This window comes from Schistocerca piceifrons, chromosome 3 (assembly GCF_021461385.2).
Source record: "Schistocerca piceifrons isolate TAMUIC-IGC-003096 chromosome 3, iqSchPice1.1, whole genome shotgun sequence".
Lineage (NCBI taxonomy): Eukaryota > Metazoa > Arthropoda > Insecta > Orthoptera > Acrididae > Schistocerca > Schistocerca piceifrons.
This window is the reverse complement of record NC_060140.1, coordinates 282,780,380-282,802,540: the sequence shown is the minus strand read 5'-3', so window position 1 is coordinate 282,802,540 and position 22,161 is coordinate 282,780,380. Positions and strand designations below refer to the sequence as shown.

Genomic DNA, 22,161 nt, shown 5'->3' with positions numbered 1-22,161 from the left:
TTAGCTGTGAGCGTTGAGGAACTGATCGTCAGAGGCAGCGTTTATTTTGTTGCAGTATTCATATAACTTTTTGTGTACGTAGCGAAGAGAACTACTGTTATAGCGTAAGTGGCAACATAATATGTTATTTTCGTGTAAATATGCACGAAATAATCTTAATTCTCACACACTCATGGAACCGTATTCTTCATAGTTCGTTTGTACGATACTGACAAAGCGAAAATACAGACTAGAAGTTTCCGATATTGTATAGGTACGATTTGGGAAACTGTTTCGTATAGCGAGCTTTAAAAATGCATTTAGCATTATTAGCGCAAAATAATGTTTAGAAGCGATGCATGGAATTTTCTAATGTATTCTTTATTGTAAATTACTAATTAAACAATTACTTTGTACTACACTATGGCGCAGAAAGACCTTATGAAAAGTGGAGCACAGATGAATTGCGTTTAGCTGAAACAGCATATCTAAATGGGCATCTTTGAGTAAATGAATGTGCACGCATGTAAAATGTGCCTAAGACAAGAATCAAGAGGCACATTGGAAATAAAAACAAAGAGGTAAACTGGTATATAAAAATTTTTGGTCGCAATAAATTGTTTCCCAACGAAGCTGAAATCGAATTGGAAGAGCATATTCCTGCATTTGAAGAGAGGACGTTCGGTTAGAGCAAATCGTACGTAAGAAAACGTGGTTTCAGCGTTGCAGAAGGAAACATTGCCCAATACTCCAGTCCAGAAGCGGGCATGACAGGAATAAGGTGTGGTGAAGATGTTCATCCAAGAAATATCACCGAACCAGAGCGAAATTATGGAAGCTTAAAACTTACAAGGCGTAGCCAAGGAGCCTGTAAGCTAAGGGGCAGTCCATTCTTTAAAGAAAAGCTAATCGATGCAAAGTGGAAGAAATCTACAGTTACAGCTTCGCCTGTCTAAAGGAGGTATTTTGCCGTGTACAAGAAATCCACCAAATAAACTCATTCGACAAACAAAGGAATGGTACAGAGAGTTGTGTGAGGAAGATGGATGGAATGGAAGAAGTAATCAGCAATGTGAAATGAGAAATGTGGATCACGTAAAGTGTGCAGCGTTGGGGAAAAAGAGTGAAAAATTTATATTTAAATGCCTGTAAACAGCGATGTAAGAACTAAAATACAGAACATTTCCTTAAAGTTAGGCTAGTACACATGTTCAGGACATAGTTTATAAGGGTTGTAGAGTTCATGCATCCGCTAGTATAAATTAGGAAACCGGATTCATAATTAGCAAAACTCGCAGGTGCTTAAAAAATTGAATTTAGTGTATTTATTTCACTCAGAATTTCCATTCTTTGAATCAGATGCCAAGAACGTCCTGCAGTTGAGTATGGCATTGTTTAAATAATATAACTTATTGTTTGGACTACAATAAATAAAGCATCGAAAATGGTACAATTTAGTTGACTCTCCGCTACGTTACACTAAATTGGAGTCCAACGAGCACTGGGCGAAACCAATAGAGGAAGGTTTATCGATGCCGATCTTTCTATCATTCCGTCTGCACGTTAAAACTCAAATTTTAAGCACTGAAAAGGGCATGACCTATCTGTGGAATAGGAACGCCAAGGAGCTCAGGAGCCACTGAATTATAAACACCTGCTTAGTGACGTCCAGTGCCCCGAGTCCTGCCGGCCGTTGTGACCGAGCGGTTCTAGGCACGTCAGTGTGAAACCGCGCGACCGCTACGGTTGCAGATTCGCATCCTGCCTCGGCCATGGATGTGTGTGATGTCCATAGGTTAGTTAGGTTTAAGTAGTTCTAGGTGCTAGGGGACTGATGACCTCAGATGTTAAGTCCCTTAGTGCTCAAAGCCATTCGAACCCACGGCTCCTACTACTAAGAACAGGGACAAGTCTTAGCCTGCACCCCACGAAGATGCTACAACTGTAAATTCCCTCCCAGATATTCCCAGATAAGTATCCTGATGAGTCACTCCCATTTTACTATGAATTGGCTACAAAGAAGCACGAACTTCCAGCATGCTGGAGCAGCCGTGGGTCAGCACGTTCTCTTAATCAGTACAAAGAAAAACCAAACCAGAGTTATAAATTTTACTTTTTTTTATTCATTCGATGACCGGTTTCGGGCCGAGACCCATTTTCAAATCATCGTAACCTAGTCAAAAATGGTATTTCCGCGTCAGAAACAAGAAACGAACAGTTACAGCGCTAACGTCTTTGACATGGTTTTCACATATTCGGAAATTCCATTTTGGTTATGTTATGATGATTTGAAAATGGGTCTCAGCCCGAAACTTTGGACTGGTTTTTCGTTGTACTAAAAAGAAGCAAGTTCTACAACAACCCCCCTTACCTTACCGGTTGGCTATCATAGAGGAAGAGAATGTGTGCTAAACCGTGTTACCAGTACGAATCGGTCCATGCACGACAATGCAAGGTACCAGTATGTTTCAAAAAGCCGCTCGTGAAAATGTGATTAATTTGTATTCCTATCGGAGGAATGTGCATACTGTAACTGTCCTCCGATTGCAAAAACATTCTGTTGGCACCCACCTACATAGGGCGAAATGATCATCACGATAAAATAAGAGAAAGCAGGGCTCGCACAGAAAAATTTAAGTGCTCGTTTCTTCCGCGTGCCGTGGAACGGTAGAGAGACAGCTTGAAGGTGGTTCATTGAACCCTCTGCCAGGCACTTTATTGTGAATAGCAGAGTAATCACGTAGATGTAGATGCAATCAAAATTTAAACATCACACACTTCCCCCAGCCGAGGCAAGTGGAACAAATCGGTTGGTTCCTTTGCATTAGGTGTGGTGTACGGTGGATCTAGGCACTTTTTAAAAGCATCATTTGTTCATTGGCGTTTCGTAAGATAACTCGTAAAAACTGTTTTTTTGAGCACCAAAAGTACCAATTGTGAGGGTGACAATTTTTGTAATTTCTATTCCTGACAGAATGTCGAATTGTTTGCCACATGGTATTAAGATGATATTTTCTGGGAATTTCGAAAATTTGTTTCGATATCGTTATCCATTACCGTGATGCAGAAGTTCAAATTCGCGAAAAAAACCAGCTTTTACCCGTTTTTGCACACTGGACGATAATTGTCTAAATAACTAACCACAGACAATGGCTAAAATTTTAACTGTACATTATTTAGACTTTAATGTAGGAAGGATATTTTCCCCTTTTCGAAATTCTGCATGGTTATCAAAACATGAAAATGCATGATTTTTGGGTGCGAAAAGTATCAGTTGCGGGGATCGCTCTTGTATAATTTCTATTCATGGCAGATCGTCGAAATTTTTGCTGTATATTTTCAGAATGAGATTCATGGGGAACTTTGAACATTTTTTCGGTATCGTTATCCGTTACTGGATCCAAAGATTCAAAGTTACCGTACGTATGCAGAAAACCGCAAAACCCTCTTATTAGCCGTTTTTGCACCTTGGGTTGTAATTTTCTAAATAATTAACCACAGAAAGTGGCTCAAATTTTAACTGTATGTTCCTTAGAAATTCATCTAGAAACGCCATTTTCCTGTTTTCGAAAATCTGTATCTGTAATCGAGATAAATCCGAAAAAAGCACAATTTTTGTGTACCAGAAGCACCAAGTGTGGGGATGGCAATTTGTATAATTTCTATTCATGGCAAATCGTCGAAATTTTTAGCAAATGTTCTTGAGATGATAATCGGGGAACAATGAATTTTTTTTCAGTGTCATTATCCTTTGCCGAGATCCACAGGTTCGAAGTTACCATACTTTAAGCACGTAAGATAGATGCACAATACCCGGTCTGAGACACAAATGTAGTGTTAACTGACACAATAAACACATGGCAAATGTTGTATGGTCATTTTAAGTGTCTGAGGTCACCAAACTACGTTTTTGCTCAGCATTTTTTCGTGACAAAACTTTATGACACGCTATCGCTGTATAGTGGGCATTTCCCGCCTATTCAAATGCGTCCAAAGTGGTATTGCAGTGACAATAAATGAGCTAAACAGTCTCTTAACATGGCTGAAAAAACTTAAAAATGACTGCCAGAAATTACGTGTAACTATAAAGACTGCGAACTAGGTAAAATATTTCTGATAACATTTTTTGCGCTTTTAAGATACAAATCATAATCCGGGCGTTTTCGATGAACTGCGATCGATTAGCAAAGCATCCAGAAAAAAATATAAAGCAGACGATCTTGCCTTAACATTATATTATGCGAGCTTGTTGGTTGTTTATGTGCCTCAGAGTATAGAAATTTGTCAGGGAATATAAATCTGTCTAAGTGTATATATCGTCAAAACTTTACTGACCTCTGAAGTTTGTATCACACAAGCAGCACACTTTGCTGTAACAGGAAAGGAAGGGAACCAGCAAAAAAATGTCCCTGTCAGAATACGAGAATGACGAATATGTTCCTCTTTAAAAGGCTGACAGAAAAGTGTGAACCACCTGCCTCAGCCTCGTTCTGTCAGAGTCTTTGAAGAGAAACACATTCACCTTTTTTATGCTCCGACAGGAGTATTTTTGCGCTGGTTTAGGACTTATTCTTAGATCTGTTATTCTGTGTCTAAAAGGCAAATATTGTATCCCTGTAAAACTTGCAGTAATAATTAGATGATCTAATTAAATAGCAGACATTCTTGTTTTAGACAATCTCCTAGAATTCTGTTTGTGTTAGTTTGATAATTCAAGGGTCAATAGAATTTGAAGTACAACATAACTTACATACACATATAACGGGTGGTATGGGATATTTACTTAGGTCTGTGTACAACTCCTTTGTCGTGATTCATTACTTACGAGCTTTATAAAGCCCCTAAAACAATGATTGTATCTCTCAGTACTCTCTCAGTACTGAATTCCCAAATAATACTTCAGCCAAGCACGTTATATGTTATTTAATGGTCTAATATCGACATAAGATTTAAGAGTGTCAGAGTATATCTTATGATCTGCTAGGAATGCAGCGTTGTATGGATGTGTGTTTTGAATGATACTCATGATGCAGTGTTTACTCAACAAAGTCCGTAATTCTGAAGACAGTTTGTGTATGGTGACATAAGCATAGGCCAATGGTAAAAGGTGTGGACCACTCTGAATAAGTTGTCACAGAGGCATTAAACAGAAAATTTACTGACATAAAAACGTAAGTTGTAACGTCACCTATGCACTTTCACCAATGGCAATCGAACCAGAAACTTGCACCTTATAGTGGGAAAAATTATTTTGGTTTGAAATGTTACAACTGATATCACCATTGTGGGACTAGGTCTATGTCTTCTGGAACGCAGTAAAGCGTAGTAATTAAGGTCAGTTTGTGTGGTGCTTGAAGAATGGTAGCTAATTAAGATAAAGAACCTTTTGTCGTAAAATAGTAAGATTCCACTATAGCATCAGTTTAGGATAATTAAAGATTCCAGTACAAAAACTACATTGAAAAGCAAGACTGGATTTCGAGACACAAAGTGCCAATGTCAGGTTTAACTTATTCTGTGATTCGTTATCACAAATTTTTAATTTGTTTCCAAATAAACTAATTAAGCCTAGACTGAAGTTGAAAAGCCTTACAAAAAACCTAGCATGTCTAGTGTTACTTGAGTATATTGTAACAAAATTTATATGTTGAAAAGAACAAGTAACGATCATGGTTATCTTGCGCTTTCTCAAAAATACTCAGATGTGTGAAAGTAAGTTACTAAAAAGTCTAGAAGCAAGCATAAAGAACAGCCCACAGAACAAGTTAACATCTCTGCTGATATGAAAGGAAAATTTATAAATCCATGTCTCAGGAAATAGCTGTTCTTAAGAGTCATTTCTTAAATGCAGCAGAGGTAATTGGTTCAGCTGAAAATTCATGATGTGTGCTGAGAAAGAAACCACGATAAAATTAAGCGAGGGTGCACTCAAATCCACTTCATAATTTGAAGTTAAAATAAAAAATAAACTCTCTCAAAAATAAAAGCTTTTACAGCTTGTCGTATTGCCAACTAGACACAGAAAGGTTGTTGTCGTAAGTTCCACCCATTGTGAAATGTTGAATGTATCGCTAAATCAGGGCATCTTTCGGGTGGTTAAAATAGGCAATAGATAATAAACAATAAATAAGAAAGGTAATTGGAATTATATCAATAATTACCAAACTGTTTTACTGTTGATATCTATTTTTTTTAAGAAAGTAATATCCTTTCGCATAGTGTTCCACTTTTGCGATAACAATACACCAAGTAAATCGTAATTTGAATTTTAGAATGGTTTTGTACAAGGCTCGACCTGTTATTCTCTGTGATCTGTCCGACACCTTTTCTTGTGTGAATCAGAATGTTACGTTAGAAAAACTCAGTTTTTACGGAATTGGTTGAAACCATCAGCAACCAGTTGTACAAAAGATATTTTACTCCCATTACTGGTTTCAGGCACCGGTAAAGGAAATAAAATTTTTTATGTGCAACCGGTTGCTTGTTATATCAACAAACAGAAATATGCTTGCTGAAGATGGATAAAATGCTTTTACATAACTACTTGTGTAATTAACAAATGACTCACACTATATTTAACAAAAAGAATACAAAAATTTGTTTTGTACAAAGCAACAATTGAAGACAGGAGATATTTTCTGAGTGGGGCAAACAATGTAGTTCTGTAAGGTACACTACTACAACCACTGCTGTTTCTCATACACCTAAATGACTTCTCATTTAACACACATCTAATTACAGACGATAAAAAATGTTATACTAAATTCTAATACGATAGGGGACATTGTAGATAGGCCTAATATGACATAACTACATAGGCTTCATCTTGTAGATGATATGCTTAATGTATGGATATTGGTTTTCTACAAATGGTCTGTGTTTCAAGTAAAAAATAGAACAGCAAAGGAACAGTCATGGGGAACAGTTAAAAAATAAGACAGAATCTTCAAAAAAATTTCAGTGAGAAGCGAGTAGGAGACGATAGTGGAGTTGCATACCTTGAACGTTGGCACCAGTTTGTTCCTGCATTCTTCAAACAGATCCTTCTTCCTTTCCATGAGGCTCATACCTGAAACAGTGAAGGTGGCCCCTTCAGGTCAGGTGCTCCGAGTGGCAGGTCGTCTGTCAAAATATTTGTCAAATCTGACGTAGATTTTATAATTTATTGCTGCTTTCGACAAGAGTAAGTAAGAGTAGAGGTAAAATCTGACTGACAATGATAAAGTGCTGATCAGAGAATGCAGTTAATTGACAAGCAAGTAGGAGTTACTATGTGGACATACAGCTCTTAAGACTATTTTCCAGTGAGCTACTTTTACTGTTTCAAGAGATGCGAAGTAATTTAACGTTTCACATGTGGGATGCTAGAAAGAATATTTTCTAAAATTATTTAATACGGAAAACAAAATAATTGCTATGTATTTGGGATAGAAGTTTGTGAACGACTGATTAGGGTGGAGTGGGACTCGAATACAGTGAGAATTGTTGGCGGGCAGCTGATTTGAAGGGTGTGGAAGAAGTTCAATTTATCATAGTTAAATATTATAGTGACGTTGCAGAAACGCCCAAATCCACTTAAATAGCGCAACAAAACGCGTGAACGTGTGGTTGTTACAGTGTAACGATTCAAAAAGGTTTCTTTTTAATGTGCAACGCCTCTAACACGCCATGTGTGATCAACACACGTACACTACATGACTAAAAAAAAGTGAAACACCCAGGAGGGGAGGAGGAAACGAAATGAAACTTGGTGGGTTGAGAGGAAAGTTGTTTTAAAGTTTTTATCACCCTCTAATTGTGTAATCACCACAAGGCTGTGTAACATTATGTGATTGCCTTATCATTTTAAATCATTCACTAATCGAGCAGTCGCTCGGCAACAGCTACAGTTAGCAAATAATATTGCGAGAATGTAAAAGGTGAACGACCTGTGACGCAACTTGTTTATTGACGAAGCGCCGTCAGAGATGCAGTGAGTTATTGACTTTGAAAACCGCGGCGCGAAAAACGGACCGAAGAAGAACACTTTTACACATTTTTTTGATGTACGAGGTATTGTCGATGAATAGTCACTCATTTTGCTCTTGTTTCTTGTAACTTGTGTCAGACGCGCATGTCTTGCCGCCGTATTATTATCATTAAAAATAATATTATTTTAGTGTAAAGTAAAAGTGCAATACTGAAAGTGCAATACTGCATAGCAGTAGATTTATTGTGCGACGTGTATGTGAAAACGTCAAAGGAATTATTTTCATTGCGAGAAGAGAAGTGCCAGTCAGAACGGCATCCATGTTAAATCCTTCATTGCAATGTTAGTTCATCTATTAATTGCCATAAATTCAGAGTTAAATGGAACCGGTGTATGGACTATTTATTTAATATAGAGTATATGTCTCACTCCTTCACGAAGTTATTTAATTTTCTTTATGTTTCTGCCAAATAGAGAGTTCAAAGTCACGAATTCTTTCGTCGAGATCGGACGGAAGTTGCGTGCGGCGAAATATTTTCTCCGCGCCATATTCTACTGGTAAATGCACGATAAACTACGGTCCCTTAGGAAATTCATGTTGAGCTATCCCAAAATAATTATATTTTGAATAGGCATTTACTTTCCTCTGCAATGCAACTTCCGACTGATCAGACGATCCAACAAGAAACAGCCGCACACGGTCGGCGTTCGCAAATATATTTCCACCGCTGATTATAGCTATATGTTACAGCACAAAAGTAAAGATATTGTTGTAATTAGCGACTACGAACGGGGACATTTATAACTGTATGTTTGTGTATACACATAACGTAAACATATCGTTATAATTGACGCCCGAACAGGGACATTTATAACTGTATGTTTATGTATACACATTACGTAAACATATCGTTATAGCTGTCGGTGTGCGAGATGCGTGAAGGAGTACTCACTGACGTAGAAGGCGACAAGCAGGGGCGGCGTGAGCACGAACTGGTCCAGCAGCATCTTCTTGAGCACCGTGGCCGCCGCCGTGCCCACGAAGCGCCGGTCCAGCCAGCGGTACCTGTCGGCAGCACACCAAACCCTGTCTCACCACAACGCGACAGAGTCCACCACTTCACTGCCGCACTAGCGTTTCTCTTCACTAGTCCTTTCTGACTTCAGCTTTTTTTAAATGTTTACATTGACTTCATGCTTCATAAATAGAAACGTAAAGTAAATAAAGGAATTGAGGTATCGAATGATGAGAGTACCTGAATGTGCTTCTGTTTGCAGATGATATCGTCATTATTCAAAAGAATGAAGATGAACTCCAAAGATCAGTACATCAGCTGAACAAAATGTACAAGGAAAACAATTTAAAAGTTTCTAGTAATAAAACGAAAAAACGGAATTCCAGGGAAAATATCCAGTCACAAAAAAATTATTTCAGATAATTCTGTTTCAGAAAAAGTCTCTCGAATCTCTTACTTAGTCTACGATACAAGATTTGATTTTCACAACAATTTTGAAAATAAAATACAGAAGTTAGAAGCTTTCTGTGGTACCATTAGCAGTATATTGGCCCATTACATGCAAAAAGAGACCACCATGAAATCTTATTAAGTGATAACAGCCCCTGTCTTATCGTACGTAAGCAAAGTCTGATCTTCCACAAGTAAATAAACAAATAAAAAAATTTAAAAAATTCAAATAGCAGAGGTGACGTTCCGGACGAGGACGAAGCGCTCTACGAGAATAGATGTATTTAGAAATGAAGATAATTGAGCAGACTTAAATATTTTGAATGTGAATGAAAAAAAACAGTATCGTGAAAATTGAAGACAGCAGCTCTTGGCAATGCCAAGTCATAGATGGGAAAACAGGCACTGGGAGATCTCGGAAAAGATGTGAATGGTTTTATTTGTGAGTTCGAAACAGGCAGTGGCCTAATGCTTCGAAGGAAGACGATAATGATCTACTTCACTCTCTAGCTTGATTCGCGTATGATATTTAAATTTACTGATATGTTCTGTTTAGCCTACTCCTGTCTCCTTGCATTTCAGTACGTTTTCAACAAACATTTCCCTCAAAATCGTTAGATCGCTGACGAAGACAAGATTAAAAATAGAAGTTCTCAAGTGTAGTGGAATCCTACTATATCAAAGATTACTCCACATTGTAAATCTTTGCTAGCAAACATCCATAAGGGCTTTCGTGGATGATGTACACTGGAGTGCTGACAAGAAGGGCTTCCGGCCACCCTACCTACCACTAACTTTGCCGAAACCAAACTAACGTGCCGATCCCGTCAAGGTACGTGATCAGTTCAGGACAAAGAAGCGGAAGAAGAAGTATATTACGACAGCATTTTAAATTCTTAAATTCGATCAGTAACGAAAGGTCTCAGAGAGTTTGTACACAACTGTGTAAGCAGTTGCCTTTGACTTCAAACTGAAATTTGACTTTGTCAAAAGACGGGTCTATTAAAAAAAAACTTTTTTATTCATAATTTTCTTGGTCACATTTGACGTACTTGTAACGTACCGATTTCGACTCTCATGAGACATCATCAGAAAAAGTATCTTCTTACGAGATGTAACAAATCAAATAGATACTTAGCGTCCATTTTGCTAACTTAATTTCCCACAGGAGCTAGCCAACTGGTTGACGTGTAGCTGGATATTAGTTCCGATTATGACTTACCACAGTCCAAAACGGTGAACTAGGAGTATTACAAGTTTACCAAATGTGATAAAACCCACGTGAATAATAAAACATCTCACACGACAGTCTGCAATGCTGAATGGTTCGACGTTATTCTTGGACTTCTTTTAAAGTCATGGCTCGAATAGGTTACTCTTAATCAAAGACGGTACGCCACATGACATTGTCCGAGCTACGTGCCTATACGTCTTGCAGTGACTGCCGCCTGCTTAGCAGTAAGTGCTTCCCGCTCAACACCAGATACGGTACTTACACCGCACGTTCGCCGTAACAGCAAATAAAACTCTCTCTCTCTCTCTCTCTCTCTCTCTCTCTCTCCCCCCCCCCCCCCCCCCCCCCCCGCCGGCTTTCAATTTTAACCGTTTTCTGGAGTGAAAGACATTAATGTACGGTTATTTTAATTAATATCGTCGTCACCTGCAGCAATAGGGAAAACATATTTCTCACCCTTTCGTTTTCCAGACGTGTCCCCCTGGTGTTTTGAGGTGAGTTCTACACGTCTCAGTGGTAATGAAGTAAATGATGATACTTTTTCTTCTTTTTCCTGGGCTTATCCAGTGTCTACGCAGGGCCAAAATGCTATTCTATACATGGCTAGGAAGGAAATAGTGTACCTGAGTCGCGCGGGATTAGCCGAGCGGTCTAGAGCACTGCAATCATGGACTGTGCGGCTTGTCCCGGCGGAGGTTCGAGTCCTCCCTCGGGCATGGGTGTGTGTGTTTGTCCTTAGGACAATTTAGGTTAAGTAGTGTGTTAGCTTAGGGACTGATGACCTTAGCAGTTAAGTCCCGTAAGATTTCACACACATTTGATTTTTTTTGAACGTGTACCTGATCTATTAGCGTCTAGTGTTATACACGCGAAAGCGTCAGAACCTGTTCGAATTGCTTGCCAGCACATCAGGCCTCGTAGTTAATTCGGAGCGCGGTTTCGATAAGAGCCGGCGCGACTCCCTGAATCCTGGAAGCGGTGCGCTAACGCGCGCAGCTGTCGGGACGTGTTAAATGAGTGATCATATTATATTCTGATTTATGATAGATATTTTGAGAATAATCACTTGTGATAAGGTGTGAAACGGTTTTGGCAGAAATAAATTGGAACATTGTACGAATACGCAACGATAAGATGCAGCAACGTCCCATCGATTCTCTGAAACCTATCGTTAGAAATATACGCCCCTAGGTGGTGAAAGAGTTGAAATCAGTTTCATAGGAGAGGAACAGCTTGGATTGAAGACAAGTGAATCCACTGTAGATAACATTTTTCACAACAGCCGTGAGCACAACTTAGAGTAATATTTGTTTTAGGGGCTTTAAACGAATAAAGAACTTCTTAGAAAAGGACGGTCACCCAAAAGAGTTTATGTGCTGGAAAGTCCAAATGAAATCAGGAAAATAGTGACGAATTCAGCAACACAGATATGGGAATGAGTAATAACAATAAAGCTGTTATATAAGGCGGCCCTGTATGAACAACATTTTATAATACATGAAATGTATTCGCATTTACGAATACGGAATTCCGTCAGTTGCATAATGCAACGATGACAATGAAACTTGGTGCCGGGTTGTGTCTCGAACCAGTTTTTTCGGCTTATTTAGATAAGCGGGAAATCCAGGTTTGAGTCCCTGTCCGATGCTAAGTTTCATTGTCATCATTCGATTATACGGTCAATGATAACCCTTGCGAATACATTTCACGTATTCCATAACAGCTATAGTCGCCGCACTGTCTGTTGCATGTAGAAGGATTTTCGGATCGTACTGCTATGGCGTAACATTTTTTAAACATTTAAATGAATGACATTGTCCACAGATTGAAATGATGTTCTGTCACAGATACAGAATTAACCTAAAAAAATTTTAAAAGTTTAATCACTCATAGTTGACATTTAATATTCGAAGACAAGTATTGACTGAAAAACAGCGTACGCGACTTGTGTCAGGTTGTGAGAAATCTAGCATAAAATTGTACACTGAAGAAATGAAGAAAATAGCATATTGGTACTGGTAAAAAAATTAAAGAAATTAAAAAAAAGATGATAACGTCCAAAACAAGCGCTGAGAACAAAAATGTAGAACAAATATCGCCATTCAGTTAATGAAATTAATCGTGATAGAGCCACTGAGCAACAGAAAATTTGAAGCAATATATGTAACCACACGAAACAAGACCAGATAAAAGGAATTAAATTTAGCAATAACAAGTCAGTTCTTACACTGCTGCTCGGTTATAAAAACTGGCTAGCAACGGGAACATAAGATGCATTCTGTAGGATTGTTAAGTACGAAATGAAACTACTTGCAATCTACGTGTGTAGCACAGTAGCTAGCATTGCCACCTAGCTACGCTCAGAAGCAGACACGTGCCATAATACTGCAGTCACAAGCAGATAAACTGAAAATATGGTAATAAGAAACGTTTATGAACAACAGTGATGGAAAACTAGTAAAATAAGCAGCCGGGTCTTGGTGAGGAGGCCAGCTCAGCGCTACCGTGCAGCAGACATGCTGGTGAGTGTCGGCTGCGACGCACCAGTAGTAGTAGACCTGCGGGTAGAAGCCGAGCCCCAGCACGCCATAGTGGCCGATGGAGCGCAGGTCGTACGGCCGCGGCTCGCCCTTCTCCTGCAACAATACACGCACGTGACCACCGCACCTGCCACCACTTACTGGTTGTTCTTCTCATTCACCGCAGGTTTACGGCCAAAAATCTGCTGTACACGAATATAGCCACTGTGCAGGCACTATGACTTTCGGATTCCTACCTGGTTATCAAACTATGGGCAACACAAGAAGCTGCGTGTTTATAGTAATAGACGGAAAATCATCGAGCAAAACTGAAGTGATATCAGGTGTTCCCCAGGGAAGCGTTCTGGGACCTCGGCTGTTCCTGATCTATATAAATGACCTGGGTGACAATCTGAGCAGTTCTCTTAGGTTGTTCGCAGATGATGCTGTGGTTTACCGTCTAGTACGGTCATCCGAAAACCAGTATCAGTTGCAAAGCGATTTAAAAAAGATTGCTGTATGGTGTGGCAGGTGGCAGTTGACGCTAAATAACGAAAAGTGTGAGGTGATCTACATGAGTTCCAAAAGAAATCCGTTGGAATTCGATTACTCGATAAATAGTACAATTCTCAAGGCTGTAAATTCAACTAAGTACCTGCGTAATTACGAACAACTTCAGTTGAAAAGACCACATAGATAGTATTGTGGGGAAGGCGAGCCAAAGGTTGCGTTTCATTAGCAGGACACTTACAAGATGCAACAACTCCACTAAAGAGACAGCTTACACTACGCTCGTTCGTCCTCTGTTCGAATATTGCTGCGCGGTGTGGGATCCTTACCAGGTGGGATTGACGGAGGACATCGAAAGGGTGCAAAAAAGGGCAGCTCGCTTTGTATTATCACGTAATAGGGGAGAGAGTGTGGCACATATGATACGCGAGTTGGGATGGAAGTCATTAAAGCAAAGACGTTTTTCGTCACGGCGAGATCTGTTTACGGAATTTCAGTCACCAACTTGCTCTTCCGAATGAGAAAATATTTTGTTGAGCCCAACCTACATAGGTAGGAATGATCATCGAAATAAAATAAGAGAAATCAGAGCTCGAAGATAAAGGTTTAGATGTTCGTTTTTTGTTTTTTGCTTCTTGTGCCAAAACACAGCGAAGTTTTCACTGTCCTACCTCAATAACACGCTGCGGAGACACAGCTGCGAGAGAAATATGAAACTCTGTGTTATTAAATTCATTAAGTGAGGAACTGAGGCAAAGTCGGTAACTTATGAGAAAACACCTCCTCGGTACGAAAAAAAGTCTAATGTCTTCACTTATTTTGTTCCATAACCCATAGCATTTCTCGTTTCACCAGCTATCGACGGCCCTTAAAAATTCTTTGACCAGAAAAGTCTGTAGCAATTAGATTATCATGGTAGATAATGAAGTTTTATATAATAATGATATGGTAAAATACCTTTGCATAATATCATTTGCTAAAATCTCATTTCCATATCTGAAACCGTTTATGAAATATGAGGAATGTTGCGGATATTTCTCTCCAGCTTTATCGCTGGCGTTGCACACTTTTCCGAATTTCGTTCAGTGTCTTGCTTTCACGTAATGGCTATGACCATTAACAAAATGATGGGCACAACATGAACCTGAGATATAAAGCTGTAAGTAAAGCAAAAATGAATTTTTTTACCGAATAGTTTCCATAAACTGTTTGAGAAAGACTGCAGGGAGCGCGCCCCGATTCTGTCATCACTGACCGGCCGAAAGGTGGGAAACACTTATCGACCTCCCCTTCCGAACAAACGAATGAACTCGCCCAGCGCTTTGGACCAAAACTGGTCACCGCTTGCCGGCCGTTGTGACCGAATGGTTCTAGGCGCTTTAGTCCGGAACCACGAGGCTGCTGCGGTCGCAGGTTCGAATCCTGCCTCGAGCATGGATGTGTGTGATGTCCTTAAGTTAGTTAGGTTTAAGTAGTTCTAAGTTCTAGGGGACTGGTGATCTCAGATGTTAAGTCCCATAGTGCTTAGAGCCATTTCAACCATTTTTTGGTCACTGCGCATCGGCCAGGGCATCCCGCGCGAGCTGTACACTGTCTGATCAGAAGGATCAGGACACTCCTATGTAAAGTGGAAGTGATCACTAGATGTCACGAGAAGCCTCTCATGAGTATAAAAAAAAAAGACGGGGAACACTGTGTTGTCAGCAGAGATGCAGTAATGGCAGATTGAGTCCAACAGGAGTGCACGGACAATTCGAAAGTGGGCTAGTCATTCGATGTCAACGAAGAAATCCAGCAGGCCGTTTCAGTAATAATGTCAGTAGCCTCTAACGTGAAATGCTTTTAGTTAAATGTGATGCATAGTGTGCCATTAGCTCACGTGTCAAGAGTTAACCTGCCGCTCATTGCGTTTCATTACAGGAAACAGGTTGCTTCATTCTGACGAGTCTCTTATTAGTATGGTGACCTTACGGCCAGAAAATTGTCCATAATGGGAACTTCAAATAAAGGCGTGCGACTGCCTTGGGAAAGAACTGCTTTGATATGGGTGACTAGTAGTTGGCTGTATGTTGAATGTTACTTTCTGCTATAAAATCATAAAAATGACGAAGTAATGTATTCTCAGGAGATGAATGTATCTTGTTAATCCGCTTAAACGTATAGCGTTTTTACAGTGATGATGATTTTTCGATCTCTCTTGCCCATCTTTACACTAATGTTGTAATCTATATTCAGAGCTGCATCAGCTCTTCCGATCACCTTATTAATGGCGACAGGAAGGCTTTCGTTTTAAACTTTTCTTTCTCGGAGTAGACACGTAATAGGCACACCGTTTCTCTCGACTGATCTCGCAGGGCAGTCCCCATACCAAGAAATCCACGTCGAACGGTTCTACACTCAACACTTGACGAATCTCTGGTTTTAGAGCACAAGATAGAGAACAACTCCGATCCTTAAATCACTAACCGCCTCACATCCAGATCGCTGCCAGCGGAAATAGACTAGAGATTAGATAACTTGGTCCCAAGAAATTAGTAGATGAAGATCTGAAAAACACGCAGAGTGAACCCAACTTTTCGGGCTTCGGCCTTCAACCATTGTAAAATCCGACTGAGGATGGATGTTGGCCGATGCAAGAAAGATCATGACATTATGTACCCACAAGTTGAAACCATAACTGGCTATGGACAGCTACAAACCACGAAAAACCTTGGCACAAGGATCAACTCAGGACTTACAGCAAATTTTTTTGGTCTAGTATGTAACTATGTTTCTTTTCTGATGCTGAACGAGTATAAAAATAGGTATCTGTACATCACCGATAGCAAGGGAAGCTATTATACTACGTTACAGAATGAATAGTGAGTTTGTCATATCATGAAACTGAAGAGTTTCACATATCTAGAAATTAAGGATGGAATTTGTTCTTGCTCTCTGAACATCCACTTGGAAACATATATTGAATCATCTTTCACTTAGACGAAATTCGACTCAGTAAATACAGTTTCAAATCACTTACTTTGTAAAGCAATATTCCCACAGTTCAGCTGATGTTAAATATAATTTTCGGCTCGCAAAATACTCTTTCAAAGCACTTAATTTTTAAGACGCTATGCTTACAATTCAGTTTACATGAAATATAGTTTTCATTTATCAACTTACAAGATAAATTCACATCACAAGACACGGTGACTTCACACTGCAGACATCTGTGACTGCAATGGAATCCCCTCTCGTGGCAGAGGCATGCATGCTACTAACAAGTGTTCTTTTGCGATAAGATGTAATTTATTTATGTCACATTTGTGTTATGACAGTTTTCGTATGTTCACGATTATTGTTACATTTCTACCCAAATAGTCAAATGTGCCTCATGCTGTTTTCTCCATTTCTATACAGGCTGATGACGTACAAGCAGACTGAAACTGTCAGCAGATACAGGTTTGTTTTTAGCAGCTCATAGTGTAAAATAAAAATTAATTTCCCTACATATGTAGGCCTGCACAAATTTGTAGTTTAACGGCCAGTCGTTGAAGTCGTTAGAGGCAGAATAGATTGCTGAACGATGGGTAAGGAAAGCGGCAGCGGACATTTCAAATGAACCATTCTACATAGTAAGTGATATAGGGAAGCCTTGGAAAACGTAAATTTGGATGACGGGATGGGGTTCGAACCAGACTCCTCCCAGATGAGAATCTATAGTACCACCGTACTCAGTAAGATAATCAGAGGACTCGCATTACTGTGTAGAGTATAGATCATTATTTTAGTATTTGTTTTGACTACGATATTGACGAACGCTAAAATACATTATCTGGACGTTTTACAAACGATGATAATACTTTTCATAAAGGGGAGGGGGTTGTTGAATCTTGCAACATTTTTCCGACTTTCGCCTCTAGCCAGCCGTGTAATAGAAGTTTAATGTATTTTTATTATTGCTGATTCGTTTTATCGGCATTAGGTCGTGGTCCATGGGATGATTCTCTGCTTAAAGTTTGCCTTCCAATGCTGGGAACATCTTCAGAGACTTAAACGACTCAGAAAGCAGCTGCAGCGTCAAACAAAATCAGCAGTTCGAACTGTTTATATGACAGTATTCCGTTTACATGTGCTGCAGTCATTTTCTGCAACCAAAAAAATTACTCCGTAAAAGTAAGGTTTTTCCAAATGAGAAACTTTGTTCCGAGGAACCCAGGAACAAATATTCTATTCAAAGTAAAATGTCTAGCGACCGAGAAAATCTTGTCAGTACTGTATTTAATAGTCTACATGTTACATTATTACACTACTATAAATCAGTAACAAGTGAGAGTCATCAAATTAAGAAGAAGTATTATCAGAAATCAGTTACAAGTTGGAAACGTTTCTAAATATATGCTCTTGGTCGGTAATGCAAATTTCCAGTCTCAGGACAGGGGAAATTATTAATGCATTGAAGATACTCCATTTGCAAATATCACTTGTTCCGTGGTAGAGAACCTTTTATCGAGATGCAAAATGGTACACGACTGTCGAATTATTGCTTGTCCGTCCACATGTTATGCAATAAGTTTTAAAAGTATGTATAATTTTACTCACCATCAAACTTTGTTACTGAAGAATTAACAATAACCTCCTAATAATTTTAATGGACTGTATTATACATAACTTAAATATGTAGAACTCGTAATACTTACAAACGCTGCGGAAAACACAATCTTATATCTCAATACAACAAAATCAATAGAAAATGCCAGAAACTGCTTATGGTGGTCTCTAGTGCGTGTTCCTTCATGTGATTCCAAAATCGGCCACTACACTGAAGCACCGACAAGGAAACATCACGTGTCCCGAGATACACTATCCTCCAAGTAAAACACATCTCTCTCTTTACATTGCCAAGTAATAAAAACTTCGTGTGTTTAAAAGGGCTGGTGCGGGGCATCCAACTGGACACCACTTCAGCGATTTGCATGTCCTTAGTCTGTGCCAGTGATCAACTGGAGAAAGGGAACCTGTATTTTCCTATAGTTTAACGTGGAATCCGAACTACGTGTTCGTCTTGATGAATCTTCAAATGATTGAGAGGTGAACGGTTAAAGGCAACCTGAAGAAATACATGGGCCGACCGGAATTCGAGTCTCCGGTTTCTAGGGACGCCCTTTACAGCGAGACTACCTGGTCTAGATTTTAGCTCATTATGAATATGACCTCGATAGAGAGCTGTACTCCCTCCTTAAAGTACCTCAACAAAACAATTTGAATATTTCTACGAAATTTCATATATTAACAACAAAACAAACGGACTATTCTCTTATACTTAGATCCCAAAGTGCCACACTTACAACAAATGCAAGAGAAATTTCTTGTGTAGCGCTGTGAAAACCACAGTTGGGAAACAACGATTAACTCCTACGATATATCCACAACAGACCAGAGGTACAGAGAAAACAGATGTCGTGGGATGCACCTTAGTGAATAGGAAGGGCAATGAAGATAGTAAAGAATAGGTGCAAACGACAGAAACACAGGGTATAAATAAACGAGACGAGAATAAAAATACAGCACCGAGTTATAAACCAAAACATGAAGCACAGAAACTTCTATGATGAAAGAATTAATGGTTAGATCATGGCATTTGAGAGCAGACAAACAAAAAAATTGTGTGATTTGGAATTTGATACTTAAGATGAGACACATGGATTTTACGAATTAAATATCTCGTCACGTTTTCTAGATATCTGTAGACTCTTTGCAAACAAAGAACTCATCAAATAAGGGCCAATATAATTGAGTAACTTTGTTAATCAATCACATAAATACGTTGACTTCCTGGTTTTGCAGCTGAAACTATGCTGAGATACGGCTCCACAATATTATTTCTTGGTGAGACAAATTTCTCAGGTCTAATAGAAATTTTCGTGGTGGCAGTTGTGACTAGTATTGTTCTACTCCCGCGGCGGATAAAAAATCTTTTTTTCCTGGTGACACTTTTGTTATTTGGAGTTGTATAAACTTTCGAGTGTTATGCTGAATGCCGAAACACTCGAAAGTTTATACAACTCCAAGTAGGATAAGTGTCATCAGGAAAGAAAGATTTTTTACCGGATAGGCATTGTTACGTGGAAGATTTGATCGAAGTGCTTTGGAACCTTTGTCTACGTAGATTAAGTTTGTTGCTGAGATTAATTTACAGCATATTCTTTACTAAATATATCTCTGGAAAACACGTAGGCAACAATGCATTCAATGTTACAAATCACTCCCTTGTAAAACTTGATATAGTGAAATATGGGAACAAATAGAATATTTTACCAAGAATACGTGATACGTGTCATTGACTGAACACTGTCTTTACATTATTTATATAGCTGTAACGAATATTGTTGCTGTTGGCGCGTTAGTATATTTTTTGAGGGCTAAACAGTCTATTGTATTCTGATGACATCCTTAATTAATATCACGTCATTGAACTCTCGGTATATACTCAACATGGGGAGCTGTAATTAATAGGTGCACATAGTTCCTCCGTTTTTACATGCAAATATTTTTGGAAATTTGTTCCGCCGTATGCAGAATACAGTTCTGTTTATGTTCGAACATGTTCCGTCAGTCTGTGTCTTCGCCAGTATGTACATTATTATTTAGAAAGTTTGAGCTGTTTCCATTCTGTTTATTTATCGTTTACACATTATAAGTACTGTTCTTACGTTCTGAATTGTATTGTGGTGTGGAAAGCACATTTTAAGATAGTAACTTTAAACAGAATATTATGTTTAGTGTAGGACCTATCAAAAACGTTCAAAGTTTCCAAGACATTCTTACACGATCCAACTCTATTCGACTACCATTGTAGCAACGAATAAAGTGTGCTTACGTAACATACAGCATAGCCGAAAAGACGATTTCATAAAGTCTGAAACACCTTTCAAATTGCCGCAAGAACAACGATCGCAGATTTAAATGTATTTTTGTTGAGTAATATTTCATTAGACCTACGAATTAGTAATATCACTGAATTTTTGCCGAGATCTGCGGTCTGGAAGTCAAAGCTGAGTATAGTACAGTTTATAAAAACAAAACCGATGTTAAGTTTGTTTTCATGACAAATTTTTTTTCGATTTAAACCGCCGCTAACAACGAAGGAAAACGCGCAGGACTTCATAACATACAACAGAGGCAAAATTTTATTAAATAGTACTGTTTTCGGCCTATTAATACCAATTTCGAAGAAACAAAGTAAGCTTAACATGGAAAAACCAACAGTTGATCAAAAAGATATCTTTACGGTATGTGGGTAGTGGATGCTTAGGGCCTATTTTATGAGTATGTTACGTGACCTTACAGATAAAAAAAGCTTACAGTTATCAGTCGTACTTACAAAATGTTAATAAGATACTTTACACACAAAAGAGAAACGCAAGTGGTGAAAAATACTCTTTATTTGCAGTAAGCTTAACATGGAAAAACAATCATTGATGAGATATCTTCATGGCATGTGGGTAGTGGGTGCTTAGGGCGTTCTTTATGAGTCTGTTACGTGACCAGACAAGTAGAAGTGTCGAAATTTTATCCTATAAGCATTTGTTATTCCGTAGTCGTTAGGAATGTTTAACAAGAGGATAAAGGAACATAAGAAAACTTAAAGATAAATGACGCCCCGCATTTCCACGCAGAGGAAACACTGTAGGAACTTGTCGCTTATAGCGTTTGCACTTGTGACGCTGGTTGTCTAATTAATAGGCGTCCAAGCCGCATGCTACCAGTAGCTGCAGCAGCAGCAGAAGCTACGCTGACGTTTAGCAAACGAGGTCCTGCAACGTCACAGCGTTAATTAAACTGCTTCCGCCAATTACGCAGATGGTGCCCGCGTAATTCCTGTTAGCTCAAGTTTCAGGTAGAGGCAACTCCAGTCTCTCTGCCTTGTGCAGTAACCATACGACAGACATTTGAGTAGAACAACACCAACACTATGTGCCAGGGACTGTTATTATTTGAGTGTTGCTTAAGGTAATATGATGAAACTGTTGCAGCTGTTGAAATTTTATTTTCTATCACAGAGAGTAACTGGAAAGAACACACTACCGGTTATTTAATGTCACACTAACAGATGCATTCTTACTTGTCGATGGCACACTTTTTACTTTGCAATCTCCAATCGCGTTTGGTCCTTGTCATGGCTTGTTCCTTCAGGAAGGAAAATTTTTTCCTCTCAAACTTACATCAGTGTACTGTATCTGTGATATCTAGTGCAACAGTGAAAGTATGCCACTAAATGGTGATCTTTAGCTTTCATTCTATGTTTCCATTAAAATACATTACCGTTTTGCAGCGGAATTTGATGTCATTCATCAGTTCTTGCAACTTTTCGCCGAAACATTGTACCTGCAGGGTGTGCATGGAGTTCAGTGACTTCCAAAAAGCATGTCGGAAATAAAATCGTCTAAGTTTTAAATGCTTCGCACATATTTTGAAAAAGGATTCGAGAAATTGTTGTTGTAT

General features: G+C 38.9%; 1 protein-coding gene across 3 annotated transcripts in view; it reads right to left on the bottom strand.

The window, feature by feature from the left end:
• Window positions 1-22,161, bottom strand: part of LOC124789393 (mpv17-like protein) — a 222,900-nt gene that overhangs the window by 8,247 nt on the left and 192,492 nt on the right. For 2 of the 3 annotated variants that reach the window (XM_047256729.1, XM_047256727.1), the window contains exons 3-4: window positions 8,902-9,014; window positions 6,978-7,048 (exon numbers count right to left, since the gene is read on the bottom strand). In XM_047256729.1, coding sequence (XP_047112685.1) covers window positions 6,978-7,048; window positions 8,902-9,014 — 184 coding nt within the window. Of the gene's footprint in view, window positions 1-6,977; window positions 7,049-8,901; window positions 9,015-13,192; window positions 13,285-22,161 lie in introns of all 3 variants that reach the window. The other variant, XM_047256728.1, reaches the window with a different exon arrangement.